At 54.2% G+C, this 23,244-nt stretch overlaps 1 protein-coding gene across 2 annotated transcripts; it reads left to right on the top strand.

Moving 5' to 3' along the window:
- Positions 1 to 335: 335 nt before the first annotated feature.
- Positions 336 to 22,806, top strand: KANK2 (KN motif and ankyrin repeat domains 2). Of its 2 annotated transcripts, XM_028519863.2 has the most exons (13): positions 348 to 419; positions 1,623 to 1,818; positions 2,740 to 2,854; positions 3,276 to 4,499; positions 13,585 to 13,752; positions 13,849 to 13,951; positions 14,849 to 15,088; positions 15,683 to 15,770; positions 16,293 to 16,512; positions 17,297 to 17,439; positions 18,769 to 18,969; positions 19,048 to 19,137; positions 21,261 to 22,806. In XM_028519863.2, the coding sequence occupies exons 3-13, from the start codon at positions 2,818 to 2,820 to the stop codon at positions 21,312 to 21,314; spliced, it is 2,568 nt and encodes an 855-aa protein (XP_028375664.1). In that variant the 5' UTR covers positions 348 to 419; positions 1,623 to 1,818; positions 2,740 to 2,817; the 3' UTR covers positions 21,315 to 22,806. The 2 variants fall into 2 exon arrangements, with proteins under 2 accessions (XP_028375667.1, XP_028375664.1); XM_028519866.2 differs by lacking the exon at positions 1,623 to 1,818 and having other exon boundaries at positions 336 to 419.
- The last annotated feature ends 438 nt before the right edge of the window (positions 22,807 to 23,244 follow it).

Here is a 23,244-nt window from a genome sequence, read left to right as displayed (position 1 = left end):
CCAGCCCTGTGCTCCCGAGAGGGGGAGGGGTGACCTGCCGCCACCGCGCCCGCCCTCCTAGCCCTCCGCTATCCTTGGCCAGGCCAGTCCCGCCCCCTGCAGCGGCCCAGCTGCAGCAGGCGGGGCGGGACAGCTATGCGGGTGCCCTGCCCCGGGGACTCGGAGAGGGGAAGCTAGGGGACAAGGCGGGACACCCCTACGCGCGCACACACACCTGTTGTCCAGGTGTGATCGTAGCCTCAGGACCGCATTTCCTCACCGCTGCCCTCCCCGCAAGCGACTGGGGGCGGGGCCGGCCCTGAGGGGCGGGGTCAAATAGGTGGGGCGGGGCTACAGCTCGGGGGCCGGAGCCGGGCGGCGGCGCGCGGAGGACGCACGGGCGGCGGGACGCTGGGACGGCATCGGCCGGAGCGCGGGAGGCGAGTAGGACCCGGGGTCGGGTTGGGGTTCGAGCGTGATCGGGGTTCGAGCGTGGTCCCCACCCCACCCCCAACTCTGGGCGTGACCTCTTAGATCTCGACCAGGCGCTGCCTGCAGCTCCACCATCTCAGCCCAAACTTTGTGGACTTTTGAGTGTCTCGGTCCCCTGGTCTCTGCACCGTTCTCATCTTTAACTTCTGTCCCTGCGTCTTTCCCGCAAGCCCGTCCTCCTTTTCCATCTGTATCTCTCATCCTGCCCCTCCGCCCCATCACTGCTCCCCTCTGTCCCTATTTCCCCACCTCCTCCCCCTCTCTACCTATTCTCTTGCTCTCATCCCCTTCGCCCTGCGCGGCCAGGCCGGAGCCAGGCCGGAGCCAGGCCCCATGCCCCAGGCGGCGGGAAGGCGACCGGGCGTCCGGCTGGGCTGGGCCTTGCCCTGGCGGCTGGGCCGGTGTGGGGAGCAACAGCTGTTTGCCATTAGCCGGGGTCCCCGCAGGCCCCGCCCCTCCCTACACGGGTGGGGTTCTCCTCACCCCCAACTTTGGGGCGGAGAGAGAGGAGGGAAGACCCCGGAGACATTCAGGCCGGTCTGCGAGGGGAGTTCTTAGGAAGACCCTGTCGGACATTCGGGCCCACCCTGAGCTCTTTCCTTGAGCCCCCTACCTTTTCTCCTTTTTAAGTGTCCTAACTTTGGCTCCATCTTGTGTCCCCTCCCTGGCCCCCACGGGTTCCACAGGAGAGGGGCCTCAGCCCTAGACATTTCCACCTCCAATCTGCTTTCTCCACCTGGAGTCACCTGACCACATTGAGGATGGTCAGATGGCTGGAGACTCCCAGACCTCAGTGTCTGTCTTGGAAATGGGTAGAGGGGTGTGGAGTGGGGGAATCTGCTAGGCTTAAGTTCCCATCCAGGACCAGCCACTTCCCTGCCCAGTGACCCTGGGCAAGTCACTGCGCATTTCGGTGTCCCAAGATTCCCCATCTGGTTGTGTTGTCAGGTACCCGGATCATTACTGTGGCTATTACTATTGTTATTCACCCTGTCCCTGTCCACCTGCAGGGGCCCCCACAGACTATTCCAGTCCTGCTCCCTGCCTCCAGGCTCAGGTCCCCAGACATTATTTTTAACCTGGTTGTGCAGGGGGTGAGTCTCCAAGCAGGTGGAGACTACCTGGACCTACTTTTGGACCATGTGTTCTAGGCGTTGCAAGACTGAGAAGTGAGGAGAGAGACGTGGAGAGACAGAGAGAGAGAAGTGGAGAGAGAGAGACGCAGAGAGACATGGAGACAGGCAAAGCAAGACGCTAAGCAAGAGACACGTGGGGTGTGAGAGAAGGAGCAGTTCGGCAGCCCCGCCTTCATGCCCGGCAGGTGCCCCACCTGGCCCATCCTCCCAGGTACCCACAGGCCAGAAAGGGTCCTCCCTGGTGGTGGAATGGGCCTGGGCCTCTGAAGCAGGGTAGTTGGAAGTCAGACAGCAGGAAGGACTGGCTAAGCTCAGGCGGAGTGTTTGGGATGAAAGGACCCTGGCTGGACTCCAGGGTTGGGTGGGTGAGTTAGTGAGAGACCCTGATTGTCCCTCCCTTTTGCAGCCTCCAGGCGCCCCCTCTTACTTCCTCCTCTCACCCCCATGACTTCCCGGGCCGCCTAGCTCCTGGGCACCCCCCTCCCCAGCCGGACATGTTGGGGGGGGGGGGCAGGAAGTTCTCGTGTAGCCCGGCAGTGAAACTGTTTATTTTTAGAGAAAATTGTTTCCATAAAGGGGAAAGGCTTTGCTCCTCACTGCCTCCCCACGATTTTCCCTATCCCTTCTACCCCAGTTGCCCTGACCCAGTTTTGTTTTGGGGTCCCCTACCCTAAGCTGTAGCTCTCTTTTTGTCTCTGGGTCTCCTCCCATCCTTGAAGGATAGCCATCCCGTGTTAGTACCCCAGCCCCCACCCACATCAGTCCCCATCTGTCCCGATAGCCAGTACCTGGCCTGGGCTGAGGGAAGGGGGTGCACGAAGGATGGGGCCTGGAGAGCTTGGGGCCCCTGGCCTGGGAGCCTTGTGGAGGCAGGGCTGTGAGAACAGCTGGAGCTTTTCCAGGGACTGGACAGATGTGCAGGCAGGCTGTGAGGTTTGGTTTCTTTGTTCTAGACCGCAGGGGGGCCCCCCACTTCCCCCTCCACAACTTGGCTGGGTTTGCACCTATGAGAGGGTCCTTACTTGAAGATCAGGGGTGTTGGGGAGGGTAGCTGTGGAGGGTGGTAGTCACATTTCCTCTCCCACCCCTGCAGACCCTCCTGACTCCCTTCTCCATCACGTCCTCTCCCCAGGTAAGCCTCAGCCTGTGCTGAAGGCAGTCTGACTCAGGGCCTCCCAGTGACTCTCGAGGAGCATCTGCAGAGGGGAGGATGGCCCAAGTCCTGCACGTGCCAGCCCCCTTTCCAGGTCAGACCTCTGGGGAGGAATAGGGCCCTGCCCAGGGGTTGGAGGGCAAGTGGTGGGTAGATGGGCCTGTCCTGGAGGCCTGAGTGGGGGAGAGGGGCCTGCAGCTGGGGGGAAGATAGGGGCTGTGATGCCTGTGATGGGGCTGGTGGTGCCGGGATTGAGGGTGGAACACAGCCCTCCCTGAGGGCCTGAACAGAGACAACTTGGCTCTGCCCTGGAGGGTCCGAGAGGGAGACCTGGCCCTGTCCTGTGGGGTGGGGGTGGGGGCAGAGCAGGCTGGAGACCCAGTCGAGCAGTTGAGGGCCCAGTGGGCTCCCATCCGTTGGGCAATAAATCTTGACTCCCCCCACCCCATCAGTCGCTCCCCCACTCCCACCTAAGACACCAGTGATCAGAGGTACTAGTATTTCTCCCTCCCCAGGGACCTCAGGCCCGGTCTCCCCTCCCGGCTTCCCTGCCAAGGAGACCGACCCTCCTTACTCCGTGGAGACACCCTATGGCTACCGCCTGGACCTGGACTTTCTCAAGTATGTGGACGATATTGAGAAGGGCCATACCCTGCGGCGCGTGGCCGTGCAGCGCCGGCCTCGCCTCGGCTCGCTACCCCGAGGCCCTGGCTCCTGGTGGACATCCACCGAGTCACTCTGCTCTAACGCCAGCGGGGACAGCCGCCACTCTGCCTACTCCTACTGTGGCCGCGGCTTCTACCCGCAGTACGGCGCCCTGGAGGCCCGCGGCGGCTTCAATCCTCGGGTGGAACGCACCCTGCTGGACGCCAGGCGCCGCCTCGAAGATCAGGCGGCTGCGCCCACCGGCCTGGGCTCCCTGGCCCCCAGCGCAGCCAGCTCCACCAACTCACTGGTGGGTGTGGGGCTGCCGCCCCCAACACCACGGGGCTCAGGAATGTCCACACCAGTGCCACCTAGTGCTGGGCACCTGGCCCATGTTCGGGAGCAGATGGCGGGTGCCCTGCGGAAGCTGCGGCAGCTGGAGGAGCAGGTGAAACTGATCCCTGTGCTCCAGGTGAAGCTGTCCGTGCTGCAGGAGGAGAAGCGGCAGCTCACGGTGCAGCTCAAGAGCCAGAAATTCCTGGGCCATACTTCAGGGTCCCGGGGCCGCAGTGAGCTCTGCCTTGACCTCCCCGAGGCTCCTGAGGACCCGGTAACACTGGAGACCCGGAGCGTGGGCACCTGGGTTCGTGAGCGGGACTTGGGTGTGCCCGACGGGGAGGTAGCCCTTGCTGCCAAGGTCGCGGTGTTGGAAACCCAGCTCAAGAAAGCGCTCCAGGAGCTGCAGGCAGCTCAGGCCCGACAGGCTGGCCCCCAGCCCAACCTCCAACCCCAGGCCTGGCCACCCACAGACAGCCCAGTTCGTGTGGACACCGTCAGGGTGGTAGAGGGGCCTCGGGAGGTGGAAGTGGCAGCCAGTACAGCCGCCGGGGCCCCTGCACAGCGGGCCCAGAGTCTGGAGCCCTATGGGGCAGGGCTGCGGGCCCTGGCGACCTCTGGAGGAACCGAGAGCCGCGCTATGTTCCGAAGCCATGAAGTGGTGGAGACAGTGCTGCCCTCGCCCACTGCACCGACTGGCAACGTCCACTTGGTGAAGAAGATCAGCATCACAGAGCGAAACTGCGATGGGGCAGCAGGTGAGTCATAATAGGCAGGGGAGGACAGGGGAGGGCTCCCCTTTCTTCATCTAAACAGCAAGGTCCAGCCCCAGCCCTGGCCTTCCATCTCGGAGTCTCTGTCTCTTCATCTGCAAAAGGGGACAAAGTTGTGCCACCGACTCAGTGTTGTAGGGAATCATGCTGAAAAATTGGGTGTCCATTAAATGAATGTTCTCATGTTTAGTACATCATAAGTGTCCAGAAAACAGAATGTTTTGCAGGGAGAGGATCCCCAAGGCTATTGGTTTGCTGAACAAAACACCCTCCCTGTTTATTCAGTAAGTGGCAGGAACCAATCTCAGACCGGTTTAAGCAATGAAAAAGAAATGTATTGTCCATACAATTTAGGGATAGCTTCAGGCATAGCTGGATCCTGGTGCTCTGGAATCTCTAACTTTCTCTTTCTCTTTCTCTGTGCACCGTGGAAGCTTCTCTCTCAGCCCAGCAAAGGTGGCCCCACTACTGTGGGAATCAGTGCTTACAGCTCTGAAAAGAGAGCCCCCCCCAGTCCAAGTATTGCCAGTGAAAATCCCATTGGGGACAGTCATTGGCTGGCTTGGGTCATATGCCCAATGCTTATTTAATCACTGTGTCCCTCACTGCCTAGCCCCTGGCGTGAAGGAGCCCCACCCAACTCCTGTGTCCAAGTCCTGAGGGGTGCTCCCTGGAGAAGTGCTGACTGCTCATGCCAAGAAAGGGGATGTGGGATGTGCAGAATGACAGCTGCCCCACCACTGCCACCCGAAGGGCGCTGGCGAAGCTGCCAGAATGATTCATAATAATAACAGCTGTTCTTTATCAGACACTGCCTGGTGCTGGGTGCTGTGCTAAGTGTTTCACCCACAGAGGAGCTAAAGACAGGGACCTGTGTAGCCAGGCAGCCTAGGTTGAAGTTCCACTTCTTGCTGTGTGTCCCCAAGTGAGCACCTTCTCTCTGGGCCTCAGCCTCCCCATCTGTGAAGTGCCATAATGACGGTCCCCACCTGTAGGGTGCTTGTGAATTAGCACACACAGTAAGTACTCAATCGGTGCTTGTTTCTGTGTCTGCTGAGGATTTTCAAGTCAGCTCCGTTTATAGTTGGGGAAACTGGGGCTTGGGGAGAAGCTGCACTCACCCTGTGCCACACAGCCAGGAAGTGTCCGCACCAGGGTCTACGCCGAAGCTGGCCTGAACCTGCAGCAGGGCTCAGAGACAGGGCCCAGGTTCTCTCCCCAGCCCCAAATCTAAGGTGCCCAGAGCCTCGTGGTGGGACTGAGGGCACAGCTGGAGGGTGGGGACCCAGCTGTGTTTTCTTGCTTTTCCATGTTGTTCCTGGCCAGCTCTGGGCACCACCCCTCTGTTCTGTATCTATTCCAAACATCCAGCCCTGCAACCCTGGCCTCCAGCCAGGGGCCCTGCCTGGCCCGGCCTTGGGATCTCTGAGAGGCAGCCTCCATTCCAGACGTGCCTCCCAGGGCAGCCATGGGGCCTCCTGCTTTCAGGACCCACAGACATAGCGATGTCCCCACCCTGAGCCAACTGCCTCCCCAACAGTTCTTCCTTGTGTCTCACTTAATTCCATCTTGCTGCAGCCAGCCCCAATATGCTAATTTATTTCAATGTCTGCTCATTCAGCAAATGTTTATAGAGTACCTGTTATGTACCAAACTCTTCTAGGCACCAGGGACACAGCAGTGCACAAACTGGACAAAAAGCCCCTGCAATAAACAAGTAAAACACTGCAACAAATAAGTTAAGAAATATAATTTCAGAGAATATGTGTTTGAAGCAGATATATATTCGATGGGGTGGTGGCCTGGTGTCAAATTTGGTTTCCCTGCTCCCTAACTCTGTGCCCTTGAGCAATTTATTTAACCTCTCTGCTTCTAAATTTTCAAATTGGCGGTCCTGACATCCCAGTGTCACCAGATCAATGTGAGGCTTAAATGTGTCAATTTGTATTAAGAGTTCAGCGTGGCGCCAGACACATGGTGGGTGATCAAGAGTTAGCTATGGGCTCTGAACCACGATATGAAAGGAAAGGAGCAGCCGGGTGGCAAAGAGGTGGGAAGAAGAATGTTCTGGGAGGGGGGCACAGCAGGGGGGCAGCCCTGAGGTGATGGCAGGCATGGGTGTCTCCACGGTGCTAAACAAACTGGGGTTGGATGGGGCCGCCAAAACAAGGTGCAGGACAGCCTGAGCACCAGGGGTGGGTCCTACAAGGTTCGAAGACTGGGGAGGAGCAATGTAGGAAATAAAGTGAGATATCAGGAGGACTTGACAAGTGTCTAAGACCATGTATTCACTTAGGTGAGTCAGCCAGATGCTTGGGTCAGAGAGGGCTTCCTGGAGGAGGAGGCAAGGAGGAATCTAGCCTCTGCTGTGTGGAACTTGCTCACTATAGTTGAAGGGGAGGGACGGTGAGTGGCAGTCTTACCCTTGGGCTGGGAAAGGCAGGTAGCGCTACAAGAGGCCTGGAGAACCCCAAAGTCCTATCCCCCAGCCTGGCAAAGTCATCACAAACCTGTCAGCAGAAGAAGGGGCAGCAAGGCCCTTGTATCCCTGGGGCCTCTCCAAGGCGTAGAAACTTCCTCTGCACTTGTGCAAAACCTGTTGCTATGAAAGCAATTCCTATTCTTCATGGAAGCTTCAGGAAGTACAGAAAAATCTAGAATGCAAAATGAACCCCATAAACCTACCACCACCAAAACACAGCTGCCACCAACACTTCTGCTTCCTTCCTTCCGAGTTTTTTAACACAGAAAATAATATGTATATTTCAACTTTGGCAACACAGAGCTGGTGGAATTTGTCATTTCTCTTTATTTTAAAAGCATTTAGGCAGCCCTTGCTATAGACCAAGGCGTTATTTGACTCTTCTCATATTTTAATTCATTTAAAGCCCCAGCACCTCTATGAGGTGGGGTGGTGTTTTTAATCCCCATGTTATAGATGAAGAAACTGAGGCACAGGCGGGTTAAGGGATTTGTCCACACTTCTCAAAGTCAAGATTTATAATTCCTTTGGTTTTGATTTAACGTTACCCCAGGGACATTTTCTCATGTTATTAAGAATTCTTGGGATGTGCTATTTATTTTTGAACAGCCACATCATTCTTTACACTCAGGGGTGCCATGTAGACGTCTTTAAAGGACCCTTCACATCCAGTGATCTATTTTTTCAGCACAGGTTTCTGAAAGGGCATTTTTGAGGACTTGGATGACTGCTGCCAAATTACTTTACACCCCCATGGCTTTAATTCCCTTCTAGCATTGGGTGTGCGTGGCTGATAAATTTTAACAATTTCTTTGATTTTATTTATTTTTAGAGAGGAGGGAGAAAGAGAGGGAGAGAAACATCGATAACATTGATGGGTTGTCTCTTGCACGCCTCCAACTGGGGACCTGGCCTGCAACCCAGGCTTGTGCCCTGACCAGGAATCGAACCAGCAACCTTTTGGTTCACAGGCCGGCACTCAATCCACTGAGCCACACCAGCCCTGGCTGACAATTTTATTTGGACTTAGGGGCCCAAACCTGAGTTAATGACATTTCTTCTGCCATGGTAACCAAACTGCCATTGTTTTAACTTTACCTTTATTTCACCTTCATCTCACCCTCGATGATGAGGACCAGTAAATAGCTTCAGCTATTTGCAGACCATATGAGCTCTGTTGCAGTGACTCTGTTCTGTTTCATTCTTTCCCCGTCCCCCAGCTTTATTAAGGCATATCACATACAAAAAATGTAGATTTTTAATGCATACCTTTTGATGAGCTTGCAGTCTCAATTCTGCCTTTGTAGCATGAAAGCAGACATAAACAATGTAGGCATTAATGAACAAGCATGACTCTGTGCCAAGAAAACTTCATGTGTCGACACTGAAATGTCAATTTCATATAATTTCCATGTGCCCCAGATAGAATCCTTCTTTTAATTGTTTTTCCAACCATTTAAAAATGTAAAAACTGCCCTCAATCCATAGTTGGCTAATGTCTGCCCCATGTCATTCACTCACACCCATCATCGATTTCCACCCCCACCCCACTTAATATCGTTCCTGGCAATCCACCTTCCAGAAGCTTATTTAGACATTTGAGTGTCCTTGAAAAACATGCCTGTGTGTTTAATTTCCTAAAATGGTATTGTGCTTCAGAAAAAAACATTTTCCCCCATACACACTATTTTTGAACTTTCCTGACGTTTATAAATCTGGTTCGTCACTTCTAATGCCCTAGTGTGTGCCACACTTTTCCTCTCTGATCCCCCTCTTCCAACTCCTGACCACTGCGAACAGGGCTGGGACCACCCTCTCCTGTTCCCTCCCGTGGCTTCACTGGGCCACAGGACATGCACAGCTTCAGAAGTTCTGTTTGGTCCTCTGGAAAAGCTGTCCTGCGTGCACTCCCACCAGCCATACTCCGTCTGAGAGGCCCATTTCTCCACATTCCCACCAACGTACAGTTTTATGTATGTTCGAGTGTTTTGCCCATCTGCTAGTACAAAGTGGCATCTCCTTGTTTTCATTTGCATTTCTTTGGTTTCTGATGAGGTTGGGCATCACCATATATGTTTCATAAGATTCCTCTGTGGCTCAATTTTTTGTTGCCTTTGTCCTTTTTTCTTTGATCGTTTTTGAGAAGTTTCTGGCATATCCCAGAACAGGGGTTGTTGAACTGGGGCCTGTGGGCCAAATGCAGCCCCATACCTGTTTTTATATGGCTCACAGGCTAAGGATGGTTTTTATGTTTTTAAATGGCTGAACAAATGTGAAATGAAGAGTAACATTTTGTGACATGAGCAAAATTATATGAAATTAAAGTCGATGAGAACACAGCCATGCCTGTTCATTTATATACCATATAGAGCTGCTTTTACACTATTTTCGACTGAGACCTTATGGCCTACATAGCAAAAATATTTACTGTCTGGCCCTTTAGAGAAAAAGTTCACTGATTTTTTTTAAAGATTTTATTTATTTATTTTGAGAGAGAGGGGAAGGGAGAGAGAAAGTGAAGGAGAGAAACATCAATGTGTGGTTGCCTCTTGCGTGCCCCTTGCTGGGGACCTGGCCGTAACCCAGGCATGTACTGTGACTGGGAATTGAACCATGACCCTTTGGTTTGCAGTTCTGTGCTCAATCCACTGAACTACATCAGCCAGGCTATTTATTTATTTCTAGAGAAAGGAAGGGAGGGAGAAAAACATCAATGCGTAGTTGCTACTCATGTGCCCTGTACTGGGGACCTGGCCTGCAGCCCAGGCATGTGCCCTGACTGGGAATCAAACCAGCAACCCTTTGGTTCACAGGCCTGCACTCAGTCTACTGAGCCACATCCACCAGGGCAAAGTTTGCTGACTCTTGTTCTAGAAGATTATCACTTGCTTGGTCTGTATTCTTCTATTAATTAACTTTGTCTATGAGTCTTTTGGTATTTTTACTGTTGGTTTGTTTTTATCAAATAGAAATCTTAAAGTCAAATATAGTTAAACTCATCGTATTTTAAAATTTTTTTCCATTTTTATTGAAGTATAATTGACATATAACATTGTATTTGTTTCAGGTGTACAAATTAATGATTTGATGTATGTATATATCTCGAAATGCTTACCACAATAAGTTTTGTTAGCATCTATCACCTTACCGAGTTACAGTTGTTTTTTCTTGTGATGGGGATGTTTAAGATCTACTCTCTTAGTAGCTTTCAAACACACAGCACGGTATCATGAGCTAGAGCCACCACGCTGGACCTTACACCCCAGGACTGACTTATCTTAAAACCGGAAGTTTGTACCTTTTGACCCCCTTCACCCGCTCCCTGCCCCCACCCCTGGCAACTGCTGATCTGCTCTCTTTATCTGAGTTCAGTTTTATTAGATCCCACAAATAAGTGAAATCACCTTGTATTTCTCATATATGGTCTGCGTTTTGAGGAATTTTTTTTGTATTTGCAGTTTCATTTGTTGAGTTTTTCTTTTCCCATTACAGCTGTCATTTAATGTTATATTAGTTTCAGGTGTACCGCATAGTGGTTGGACATTGAGGAATTTTGAAGGAATCTTTCCCCTTCCTGAGGCCCCCGATATTCTACATTTTCTTCCTGTGGCTTTGCAGTTGTACCTTCATATCATTCCTTCAGAGTTTATCTTCTGTGTGAGGCCTGGGGTAGGGTTCCAGCTAGATTTTTTTTTTTCTTGGCTAGAGTAATCTGCTTTTCCAATGCCACACCGCAGAGCCCACCCTCACCCACTGGTCTGGGGAAACTGCTCTGTCTTCCCTCCGGGTCTCTGAGAGGCTCGTGCTCCTCCGTTCCTTTGGCGTCTGCTCTCGTCACAACACCCCGCTGCTGGGCGGCTCTGGCTTCGGAGTATGTTCTACGCCCCTGGGCTGGGTTCCCCGTCTCTGCCCATTGTTGTAAAATTGTCTGAGTTAGTCATGGATTTTAGTTTTTCCATATAAACTTTGCTATCAGTTTGCCCCATCCCCCAGTGAAATAATAGCGATAACTATCATCCTTTTTAGGACTGTTATTGTTATTTCAGCATTGTAGTGTCTGACCTTGACCTCACACTGGAAGGAGCCACCCAAGCTTTTGGAGGCAGTGCCTGCTTTGCCCTGGGGGCAGAGTGGGCCAGGTGCTATTCCATTTTATGTTTTTCATTGAAAAAAACAAATTGTGCTGAAACACATATACATAAAATCTGCTATCAGCCATTTTTAAGTGTCCAGATCAGTGGCATTCAGCAGCCACATTTTTTGTGCAGCCACTGTCACCACCCATCCCCAAACTTTCCATCTTCCCGACTGCACCTCTGTCCCCAGGGAACACTGACCCCCACCCCCAGCCCCCGGCTGCCACCGTTCGGCTTTCTGTTTCTGTGGATCTGACTGCTCTAGGGACCTCCTGTGTGTGAGATCACACAGTATTTATCCTGTAGTGCCTGGTTTGTGTCACTCAGCAAAATATTGCTTTACCTGATCTTTTTGACCCCCCAGGTGTTCAAATCCAGGGCGTGAGTGTGGGGCCCACATGGGGACTGTGAACTGGCCATCTGCCTCCTGACTTGTTTCACTTGGCCACATACTGTTCTTGTTTGTTTCATGTGAATTTTTTGACAGGATTTTCTTAAAAAAAAATCAGAGGCTCACGTAAAAACCAGCTCTGGAATGGGCCCAGCCCGAGCCCCGCCCTGGGCTGGAGTGCCGTCGGCGTGTTTGTGGCCAAGTGTCTCTCTTTCCTCTGTGCTCGTCCCAAGTATTCACTCCCTGTTCTTGAGTTGAGTGCTGCCCAGGGACTTGAGGAAGTAGTTGCTGTGTATGTCAAGAACAGTTTTCACTGTTAAACAGAATTTAGATGAATTGCTCTTTGGAGTCCATGGCCAGTGGCAGGAAGGGGACTTCCTGGGGAAGCGGTGACACGGAAGCCACACGTGGCCTGGGGGGGGGGGCCCAAACTGTTCCAAGACTTGGCAGCCGCTCGGTGGCGACTGGGCTTTTGTTCCTCGTCCAGGCTGGTGATCTGGGGCTGGAGCTCCCTGCCAGCTGCATTCCCGGATGGATGGTGGGCACCCTCAGGGCCTGGTGCCCACAAAGTCACCTTTGTCCTTAGACCAAGCTAGGTGGGTCTTCTAAAAAATTGTGGTAACTTCCTATTTTAGTCATTTTAAAGTGGCCCGTTCAGCAGCATTCAGCACATTCACCTGCTGTGCAGCTGTGGCCACCACCCACCTCCAAAACTGTTTCATCGTCCCAAATGGAAACTCTGCCTGGTGGGGTTTTAATGGGCATTTTCCAATAGCTCTGTTCTTTCCTTTTCCTTTTTAGTAAAGTAACACCTGCTGAAAATTAAGTAAAGAATGAAAAAAGGTGCCCTGGCTGGTGTGACTCAGTGGATTGAGCACCAGCCCTCGAACCAAAGGGTCGCAGTTTCGATTCCCAGTCAGGGCACATGCCTGGGTTGCAGGCCAGGTCCCCAGTAGAGGGCATGTGAGAAGCAACCACACATTGATGTTTCTCTTCCTCCCTCTCTTTAGCATAATCCTGCTTTTTAAAAAATCATAATATTAAGTCTCATCAAAATATAGTTTGCAATTCTCTTGAATTAACAGATGCTTCTTTTTAAAAAAATTTTTATTGGTTGATTTTAGAGAGGAAGAAGAAGGGAGAGAGAACAAAACAGGGACACTGACTTGCTGTTCCATGTACTTATGTATTCATTTGTTGATTCTTGCATGTACCCTGACCAGGGATCAAACCACAGCCTTGGCGTATCTGAGATGATGCTCTAACCAGCTTAACTACCAAGCCAGGGTTTAGCAGATGCTTCCTGTGCACTCTTGAAGTATAGGCATTGTTCTAAGCTCTTCATCCTACCTTGCTGTCTTCAGCCTGCATGAGATGCCAGGAAGCAGGAGTGTCGTGCTCCTGAGGCACTGAGAGGTTAAGTGAATTACCTGAGGTCCCATAGCTCACTCCTAGAAGACATGATTCCCTGCAATGACCACCAGACTCAGCTGTGAACAAGCCTGGTTTCCAGACAATACTTAGTATGTTGTCGGAGAGGCATGAGCCAGTGTTGTGGGATCACTGGATCTTCCTGTCCCTGACCAGCATGGGGCGGGCAACAAACCAGGGTTGGAATCAGATTCTGCTGCTCAGTTACTGGGCAACTCTCTGGTGCCTCAGTTTGTTTGTCTGTAATAATCCAACTTCTCCTCATGGGCTGGAGAGATTTGATGAAGTCATGTAAGAATTAGCCCTCAGAGCCCTGGCTGGCATAGCTCAGTGGATTGAGTGTGGGCTGCAAACCAAAGTGTCGCAGGTTCGATTCCCAGTCAGGGCACATGCCTGGGTTGCAGGCCATGACCCCCAGCAACCGTACATTGATGTTTCTCTCTCTCTCTCTTTCTCCCTCCCTTCCCTCTCTAAAAATAAAAAATAAAATCTTAAAAAAAAACCACAACCCTTTAAAAAAAATAAAAAAGAATTAGCCCTCAGAGCCCCTGACCCCAGGAGACAGTTATCATCACTGGTTCTGCTTTGCTGTTGTTACCTACAGTGAGTGCCTCTTTCCTGTGTCTTCAGGTCTCCCCCAGGCTCCTGCAGAGTCATCCTTGTCACCCCCAGGGCCCGCTGCAGCTTCCCTGGTGCAGCCCAAGAAGAATGCAGGCTGGGTGCCCACTGGTGATACTACCAACAGGGTGCCCATCAGGCAAGCAGCTCCACGTGAGTCAGAGGAGGCCAGAAGTGGAGGTAAGTGGGGGTGGCTGCCAAGAGGGATGGAGCACTGGAGGCCTGGGCATGGGGTCTGGCTTCAGGATACCCTGGTGACACCACCCCTCCCCTCAGGTGGGCTCCAGGAGGGCGTGCGGTCCATCATGAAGCGGAAAGAGGAGCCTGCAGAGCCCGAGGACCACCAGCAGAGCCTCCAGTGCATGGGAGTCAATGGAGGGTGAGAGGAGTCCCCACCCCACTCCCCAGCTTCCACACCCCTGTTTGTTCCAAGAATGTACCAAGGACCTGGTCTAAGCCCCTCACTTTGATTCATTCGTTTAACTTAAGCACAATAGACAGACGAAGAAACTGAGGCACAATGAGGCTGAGTGCCTCGCTGGAGCTCAGCTGGTGATCAGCAGTCAACCTTGGCACCCTGGCTCCAGAGCCAGTGCTGTGAGCACTGCACTGCATTGCTCCCTGGAAGGTGCCAGACTCAGCTCTGCCCTGATGAAGCGGCCAGGTCTCAGGCCCTGACGGGCGGTTTCAGCAAGGTGGTTGGAGCAATGATTGATGGGGACACTTGGGCCATGTGTGATCTAGGGGAGGCGTGGGTGCCTGCCAGGAAGTCCCTGAAGGAGGAGCACATGTGCTGCAGGACAGTAGGAGGTAGCAAAGGGAAAAGGGGGGTAAGGGGACTCAGCTGCTGGGGAGCATAGCCCGGATAAAGGCTCAGAGGTAAGAGGAAGCAGGGTGACATGGGACCTCAAATGCCAGGTAGCTTAGACTTCGTCCAGATGAAGGAAGAAGCATGAGGGTCCCATTTGAGGTGGGGTGAGAGTCTGAATCAGTAACACCCGTGTAAGCAGCAAAGCATGTGAGAAGAATTGAAGGGCAGAAGGGAAAAGCAGCACCCCCCATAGTGTGATCCCTGGCACAGCTAGTGTTTACTCAGCACTTACTCTGTGCCAGGTGTCGTAAGCCACATTCCTGCAGACCTGTGAGGTCCTACTGACATTATCCCCATTTAACAGATGAGGAAACCGAGGTCTAGTAGTCAAGCCCCATGCTTCTCCTCCCCCACCCCCGTCCCACCTACAGCATCTCTCCCACCCTGCCCATCCCCTTTCCCCAGGTGTGAGTCCTCATCTGAGGACTCCAGCACAGCAGAGAACTTCTCGGACAATGAGAGCACAGAGAACGAGACCCCAGAGCCCAAGGCAAGGGTGCCGAGTGTGGCCGAAGCTCCCCAACTCAGGCCCATGGGGACAACAGTGACCAAGAGCAGCCGGGAGGAGTGCCAGTTATCTCGAGAGTCTCAGCACGTGCCCACAGCTGAAGGGGCATCAGGATCAAATGTGGAGGAGGAGATCCGGTCAGTTGTCTGTGTGGGAGGCAGGGCCAGGGTTATGTATGGGATAACCTCAAATCCCATCATCTAAGCTGTTTGCATGAACATCCCATCAGTCATGCACACCTTAGTCTAAATTAGCAGAGAAGACCTTTCTCCTGAGTATCTTGAAGGTCTAGACACTTTGAGGAAGGACCTAGTGGGGGCAATTTGAGTTATTGGGTTAAGATTTAAGGGGCAGGTAAAGTCCTTAAGCTACACAGGTTTTGGGGACATTTTTGCCCCATCTGTTCATTCTATTTATTCCTTTTTGTCCTTGATGAAAAATTTGACATTGGGAAAAGATTTTCTATCTACTCCTAACCACATGAGGTAAACTAGCCTGTGTGTCCACTTTCTCTTGTAGTCTATTCCTCATGTCTGCCCCATGGGGTATATAGTATTACAAAAATTTGTTCCCGGGGACAGGGGCCTCTGAGGCTCCACCACTCAGGTGAGCCCTGGCAGGCCCTAGTGAGGGCCACAGTGGGGCCCACTGAGGCCCTCTCGGAGTGCTGCAGCCAGGTATGGGAAGTCAGGGAACCCAGAGGGCCGAAATAAACCACCTCTCCCTGGCAGGATGGAGCTGAGCCCCGACCTCATCTCAGCCTGCCTGGCCTTGGAGAAATACCTGGACAACCCCAACGCCCTCACCGAGCGGGAGCTGGTATGGCAGGGCCTTGGGGCTGGGAGGGTCTCCTTCCCCTGCACTCTGGCTTTTCCTCATCTGCAGTGCCTCCCTGTGCAAGCCTTGGGGGCCCTGGTTGCTCAGGGAGTATGCTTGAGTCCTGGACCTGGAGAGGGGCCAGGGCTGTGGGGAGGGGCCCCAGGATGACTACCTGCTGGCAAACCTGGTTTCGGTTCCTGGTCTTTCTGGGGCTTGAGGGACGAGACTGCCCTAGTTCCCTGTCCCAGTGTCCACACTTGCTTTTGAAGGCCATATCCAGGATGGAGACCTCACAACGTCTGGCAGATCTTGGACTGCAGTGTCTACACCCCCCTCTAGGGTCCTTGTCTGGGGTGGGGATACACTTTAATCCAGGGGCCTGTCTGGGTGGGGTGCCCATGCTCCCCCTTCAAGGCTGGGGTTCAGGATAGGGGTGTCCACACTCCCCTCCTGCGGCTTAGCCCCAGAGAGGGTGGGCTACGAGCCACCCTCACACCCCTCTCTTCTCTGACCTGCATCCAGAAAGTGGCCTACACTACGGTGCTTCAGGAGTGGCTGCGTCTGGCCTGCCGCAGTGATGCCCACCCTGAGCTTGTGCGGCGCCACCTGATCACATTCCGGGCCATGTCGTCGCGGCTGCTGGACTACGTGGTCAACATCGCCGACAGCAATGGCAACACCGCGCTGCACTATTCCGTGTCGCACGCCAACTTCCCAGTGGTGCGGCAGCTGCTGGACAGCGGTAGGCCCAGCTGGGCCGGGCAAGGGGCTCAGGGGAGCGGGCCAGCTGCCTCCTCAGTTTGGTGGTCTGATAGGGGGAGACATGGCCTTTCCAGTCTAGTGGAGGAGACGCCACCCTCCCAGTCTGATGGGGGAGATGCGACCCCTCCCTGTGGCCCCAAAATTCTGGAAAGGGCAGCCATGATCTTGGGGAAAACATGCAGCCCTTCATCATCCACACAGACCCCTGCATGATGGACTCACGCCTCCAGAACCCCAGGCTGCGGGATGGGCAGTCTGGGGCTTGGAGGGATCACGTGGTGCTCCGTTCAACAGGAAAAGACTTTCCTTTCCCGGCTCTGCCTGGGAAGACACAGATCCTAGTCTGATGGAGGAGGCAGAGCCTGCAATCTGATGGAGGAGACTTAGGCCGTGTGAAGGGGACTGGCTGTTCAGATTAATGAGGGGGACACAGCTGCTACTCTCAGCCCTAAATGTGGGTGACAGTGTCAGGGCCCCATTCTGATGGAGGAGTGGAACGGCTCCACTTGCAAATGGAGTGGGCCCATTCAGAGGAGCCACACACCCCCAGGGTGTCAGAGTGGGGATGGACACCCTGCGGCAAAACAAGGTCCTCAATCTGAGAGAAGGGAGGAATCAGGCCATACCCAGACTGATGGAGGAGACCCAGGGCTTATTATGGTAGAGTGAAACAGAGCTGTCAGTCTGACAGCAGAGATGTGGCCTGGCCTGCGCCAGCGCCAGCATGATCTGAGGGCTCATGTTCCCCCCACTCCTCCCCGCAGGTGTCTGCCAGGTGGACAAGCAGAACCGTGCTGGCTACAGCCCCATCATGCTCACGGCCCTAGCCACCCTGAAGAACCAGGATGACATGGAGACTCTCCTGCAGCTCTTACGGCTTGGAGACGTCAATGCCAAAGCCAGCCAGGTACGGGCCCCTGGAGTTACAAACGTGGGCAGTCCTTCCCATTTACTCAGTCCTGGCTGTGTGCCAAGCCCAAACACGATCTCGTTCCATGCCCAGGGGAGAGTCCCCACTCCACAGGCAAGGACACTGAGGCTCAGAGAAGCAGAGTCATTTCCTCAAGGTCAGATTAGAGGAGGGGGGATTCAAACAGAGGGGTTCTAGCTCCAGAGTTCTGTTCTTATGACCTGCCCTCCAGGTTGTCTCTGATGAAGGACCTTCTGGTGGAAATGGGTAGGGGCTGGGAGAGGACGTGGGATCCTGTTAACTTGACACTGTCCCACATGCCGCTCAGTAATTCACTGGGCAGCAAGTGGGTGCTGGGGCTCAAACGGTGGGTGAGCAGGCACAGTCCCCACACTCCTGAAGCTCACTAGCCAGCTGGGGGCTCCGGGAGCCACCAGCATTTCAGGCAACCTGAGGCTCGCAGTGCAGCTGGACTTGGGCTGCAGGAAGCCACTAGAGGCGATGGAGGGAGGGAGGGGGTTGCAAGGGCATAAACGCAGGGAGGAAGGAAGCGGGGCGCTGCAGAGGCCTGCGAGGGCAGCAGACCCTGCTTGCCTTTCTTACTGATGTCATTGTGTTTAAGTAGAAATAATTTTTTAGTGGTTTACTTTTTTTAATTGAGGTGAAATTCACATAACACTAATCTTTTTTAAAGTGCACAATTCAGTGCCTTTTAGCACATTTACAGTGGTATGCATCTGGCCCCTGTATCTACTTCCACAACATTCCCATCACCCCTAAATTTAGGAAACCCTGCACCCGTGAGCAGTCACTCCCCGCCCCCTGGCAGCCACCAGTCTGCTTTCTGCCTCCATGGATTTCCCTGCTGTGGGTGTTTCACGTGATGGAGTCCAGGAGCGTGTGTCCTTAGTGTCCGTCCTCTTTCACTGAGCATAGTGTCCTCACGGTTTGTCCGCAGTGCGGTATGCATTAGTCCCTCGTTGGTCTTAAGGCTGAATAATGTTCTGTAGCATGGATTTACCAGCTGGTCTATCTGTTCCTCTACTGGTGAACACTAATTTAATTTTTATTGAGGTTCAACTGACACACAGAACTGGATACAAATCTTAGCTCCATAAATGTTGACGTGTGTTTACGCCTGCGAGTTAGGCACTTGCTTGAGGTGGGTGTGGGGCTGGAGAGGCAAGTGGCTGCTCCCTGAGGAGGAGACCTGGAAGCTGAGCCCTGAGGGGTGTGACTGAGGCAGCAGGCAGGGAGGGGTCCCCGAGCCCCGGTGACATACCTTGGGACCTGCGCAGTTCACGAGCCCGTTCCTTGCCCTGGCAGGCAGGGCAGACGGCCCTGATGCTGGCGGTCAGCCATGGCCGGGTGGATGTGGTCAAAGCCCTGCTGGCCTGCGAGGCAGACGTCAACGTGCAAGACGATGACGGCTCCACAGCCCTCATGTGCGCCTGCGAGCACGGCCACAAGGAGATCACGGGGCTGCTGCTGGCAGTGCCCAGCTGCGACATCTCGCTCACTGACCGCGTGAGTCCACACTCGGGTGCCCCTCGGGGCGGGCGGGAGCCCGATGCTGGGTGTTGCTATGGCAACGATGCTTTACAGGACGGGAGCACGGCTCTGATGGTGGCCTTGGACGCGGGGCAGAGCGAGATTGCATCCATGCTGTACTCCCGCATGAACATCAAGTGCTCGGTGAGTGTCAGCCCACGCAGGGCAGGGGCTGGGGGCTCTGGGCGGGCGGTCGTCCATGGACAGCTGGCGGTGTACAGGTCCCGAGCCAGGGACTTACTGGTCGGCTGCTTGTTGAACCTTCGTGGTGCCCCCGAGGAAATGAGTCATAGACAGCTGAGACGACATGGTCTCAGTCGGCCTAACAGTGCTTGAACCCGGATCCTTCTGGTTCCAGATGCATGCTCCTAGTCACCACTGACTCATCTGAGAAATATTTGCAGAGACCAACTGTCTCTGGCCCTGTCCTCAGCCCTGGCCGTCACAGCTCTGAGCAAAACAGAAGTCTCTGCCCTCGCAGAGCGGACATTCTAATAAAAGACAAAGTGAGCAGATTATTGTGTCATAGCCAGAGGATGGTGAGTGCTAGGAAGAAACATAAAACAGGATATGAGGGACAGGGAGTGACAGATGAGGCAGTGACATTTGAGCCAACACTTGAGGAAGCGCGGGAGCAAGTTCTGTGGCTCTGGAGGCAGAAGGAACAAAGAGTGCAAAGGCCCTGGGGCAGGCGCATTCCCGGGGTGTCTGAGGGAGGAGCTGAGGGCACGGGTGACGCCACAGATCACGCGGGGCCTTGTGGGCCACAGCGAGGACTTTGGCATTTACTTAAAGTCTGTGAGGGTATTAAAGATCCTGAGAAGTCTCACTGTAATGAAACCTCATCTGTCTGGGTTGGTTTAACCCAGCGTTTCTCTTACTTGACTGCAGAAATCTGGGTTTTGAAAAAAATCTTTCCTGTTAGCAAAACACTCTCCGGAAGCGTAATAGGAGGACAATATTGATACTAGCTGTGTCCCAAGTGCCTGATGGAGGAAAGCCCTTCCAGTCCGGTGGGAGAAATAGGGGCACTCCTCAGACACCCCCAGAGTGACCGCCTGGTCTGCCAGATGGGGGACACAGGCCCACTCGCCGTAGGTCCTCACGCGTGATGGAGGACGTGGTATGCTAAGTGCCTACAGGACGTGATTTCTTGAACCTTCCACCACAACCCAATTTGTTTGCACTAAGTACTATCATTATTTGCATATTTTTCAGGTGGGGAAGCTAAGGCTTAGAATGGTTACATCCCTGCCTGTTCAAGGTCTCACAGCCAGGAAGGGGCAGAGGCCCTGGGGTCCATCTGTCTCCAGACCTTGGGCAGGAGCCTTGCCGCCCTCTCCTCCTCACCCCCACCTTACGCTTGCCCTGGCTTCCCCGAGGCACATCTGGGGCTGGTTCAAGGGGGGCACGGCGGGTGTGGACCACAGCAATTCTCCCGACGGGCCAAAAGAGGGAAGGTGGCAGAGTCAGGCGCCACCCGTCTCCGCCTAGCTCCCAGGTTCTTCTGAGGCTCCGAGTGGGTCTGGCTTCAGGGTGTCTGGGCCTCAGTGGTGGTGCTCAGGGTCACCTGGAGGTCAGCTTTGGACCTCAGCTTCCTCAACTGGAAGATGGGGGCGATGGGGCTGGTGGTGCTGTGCTCTCCGATCCGTGCTGCTGCCCCCAGGGACTCCAGTCTCCCATCCTTGTCTGCATAGACCACCGCCGATGCCTCCGCCCTTGGCCCCCCAACCCCTGGCTCCCACTCTTACTGTCCCCTCCAGCCTGCTTTCCCCACAGCAGCCAGAGGTCCCTGTGGACCCCTGAGTCAGAGGACCTCTCTCACAGCCCTCTGTGGCTCCCGCCCGGCCCTGTACAACCGCCCCCACCTCCACCCCGCTGTCCGTCCTCCCCCCTTGCTCATGAAGCTCCAGCCATGCCAGCCAGTCGCTCGCCGCTCTGCTTCAAGGTCTTGGCGCTGTCTCTTGCTGCTGCCGAAATGCCCTGCTCTGCCCCCTCGGCTGGCCCCTCAGCATCATCCAGCTCAGACCTCCGCCTGCCTGACCACCCGCTGTCCACTTTCAGTCCTTTCCATCCCTCATGCCTGATGAAAATCCCCTGCTGCATGTGTTTATTTGCTGCTTTGAGGCATCTCCCCCACAACGTCACCGCCTTGTGGCTGAGGGGTCCCAGCCTCCGATTCACTCACCGCAGCCACGGGGCTAGCCAACGGAACCGCAGCCTCAGAGGCAAGGATGCCAAACAAGGAATTCTGCTTCTCGTTTCAGTTTGCCCCCATGTCGGATGATGAAAGCCCTGCATCGTCCTCGGCAGAAGAGTAGCCACGACGGGGAGCCAGAGGCGCCTGCCCTCACGGGCCAGTCAGCCCCAAAGCGAACCGTCCCTCCCCCCTTCTTCCCCATCCCTGGTCCCCTCCCTGGCCAGCCCCCCTCGTGCCCACCAAGGCCTAAGTCTCAGAAGCAAGTGGGTTTTTCTTCTGCTTCCTAGGGGGAGTCCCCAACAGTAACAAGACTCCAGCTTAAAGTGGGTTTTTCCCAGTACCCCAGTTCAAAGCAGCCACAGTGCAGACCGAAGCTCCATTCTCACATAAAGTGGCGCCAGTGGCTGATGCTGGGACGTGGCTCCGTGGGGAGCGCTGAGAACAATCAGCTGGCAGTGATGGATGGAGGCTGGGAGAGGGGAGAATGTTGTGTTTTTGAATCATTGTCGGGGGAGGAGGGAAATCATATCACTTGTTGCCAAATTTGAAAGTCACTGGAATTGCATATTTTCATTTTAATCGTGAATGTTGTTAAGCACGGGCGGTGTCTGGAGTGGCTTAATGCCTCCCGTGCCCCCCACATTTAATTGTGTCGTAGATAACAGCTCTTCGTCCACTCCCCCCAGCAGCTTTCTTGGGGGGAACTTTGGTGTCTTCACAGAACAGATTCTGTCCGTGTCACCTGGAGGAGGAAAACTAGTCTCTTCTTGCCCGCTGCCACTGCCCTTGTCGCCCCCATTCAAGTGGTGGGAGGGGCCTCGGGACCCAGCGGCTGAGGTGTGTGAACTGAGACGTGTGAGCAGTTCGTGTCAAGAAGTCACCCCCAAAGCCAGCCCTCCCTTCACGGAGGCCCCAGCAAATAGTAATTTTCCTAGAAAATCCCTCAGACCTGAAGACACAGGCAATGAATCTTGTTTCCAGAGCAGCTGCTGAGTGCCTGGGCTTAGAACCCGGGTTACGGGCAGACCTTTCCCTCCCCAGACTCCAGGATTTCTCTCTTCAAAGGAAAGAAAACAGGCTGAGCGCTTGCTGGCAGAGCACTGGTGCTCCAGAAACCCCATGTGTGTGCGATTAAAAGCTGGCTGCCCCTGGAGGGCTCCCAGCGCAAACTTAAAGAGGCAGGGCTTTGCCGAAAACCAAACAAGGGCCAGCTGGGTTTTTTTTTAACCTACAGGCTTTCCGGAGCTGCCTGGAGCAGGGCCTGCTGGAAATAGGGCTCGCCAGACACTCACAGTTTCCTTAATGGCCTGTTTTGTCCCCAGAATCTCAACATAGTTCTCTTTCCTGTTCCTTCCCTTTGTGAACCAAAAAAAGAAAAGGGATTGGTTCTGATCCTGAAAAAGCGCCTTGTGCAGGGGAGCAGGACCCCTAGTTGATAGGCATCCTGCCCTCTGTGCCCTTCTCAGCTCGGCCTCCAGGGTGGGAGCCAGACCACAGGAGGGCAGACCAGGCCCGAGTGCTCACGCTGGCTTCTGCAGAAGCGGTTTTCTTGGCCGAATGGAGAGTGGCTGGCTTTGATTTTGATTGAAGGGATCAAAATCTTTGTGACTTTGTATCTAAGACAAAAGAGCTTGGATGGTTAAAGGAGGGAGGCACTCCAGTGTGGGGGTGTGTGTGTGTGTGTGTGTGTGGGAGAGAGAGAGAGAGACAGAGAGAGAGTTGGAGAAAAAGCAAAACCACAGCTGCCTGAGGATGGCCACTGGTGTCCGAAGGGAGGCTGCAGCCGTGGGCAGCCTTGGGCAGCGATACGGACTTGTGTGCCTGGGTGTTCTGGCCTGGAGCCGGGGTGGGGGGGGTGTTTATTTTAAGGTTCTAGAAATGGCTCGTTGACACACCATCCTCTGTGCCGATAAATCTGTATTTGTCCTTGTGTTCCCCTCTTCACTGGTACCCACCGGGCTGGGCGTGGTAGGCGCGCTGCCTTTGTCCCCATTCTCTTCTCACGTGTATTCATGGCCTTGACTTTCCGACCACGGTACGTCCATGCAGAC

Source organism: Phyllostomus discolor, chromosome 8 (assembly GCF_004126475.2).
Source record: "Phyllostomus discolor isolate MPI-MPIP mPhyDis1 chromosome 8, mPhyDis1.pri.v3, whole genome shotgun sequence".
Lineage (NCBI taxonomy): Eukaryota > Metazoa > Chordata > Mammalia > Chiroptera > Phyllostomidae > Phyllostomus > Phyllostomus discolor.
This window is presented reverse-complemented; position numbering and strand designations above follow the sequence as displayed.

Bases quoted from the DNA above. Each gene is read 5' to 3' on its own strand.
- KANK2 (XM_028519866.2), top strand. From the start codon at position 2,818: ATGGCCCAAGTCCTGCACGTGCCAGCCCCCTTTCCAG. The intron at 13,753-13,848 runs GTAAGTGGGGGT...CCCTCCCCTCAG, and splicing joins AGAGGAGGCCAGAAGTGGAG to GTGGGCTCCAGGAGGGCGTG. The intron at 19,138-21,260 runs GTGAGTGTCAGC...TTCTCGTTTCAG, and splicing joins GCATGAACATCAAGTGCTCG to TTTGCCCCCATGTCGGATGA.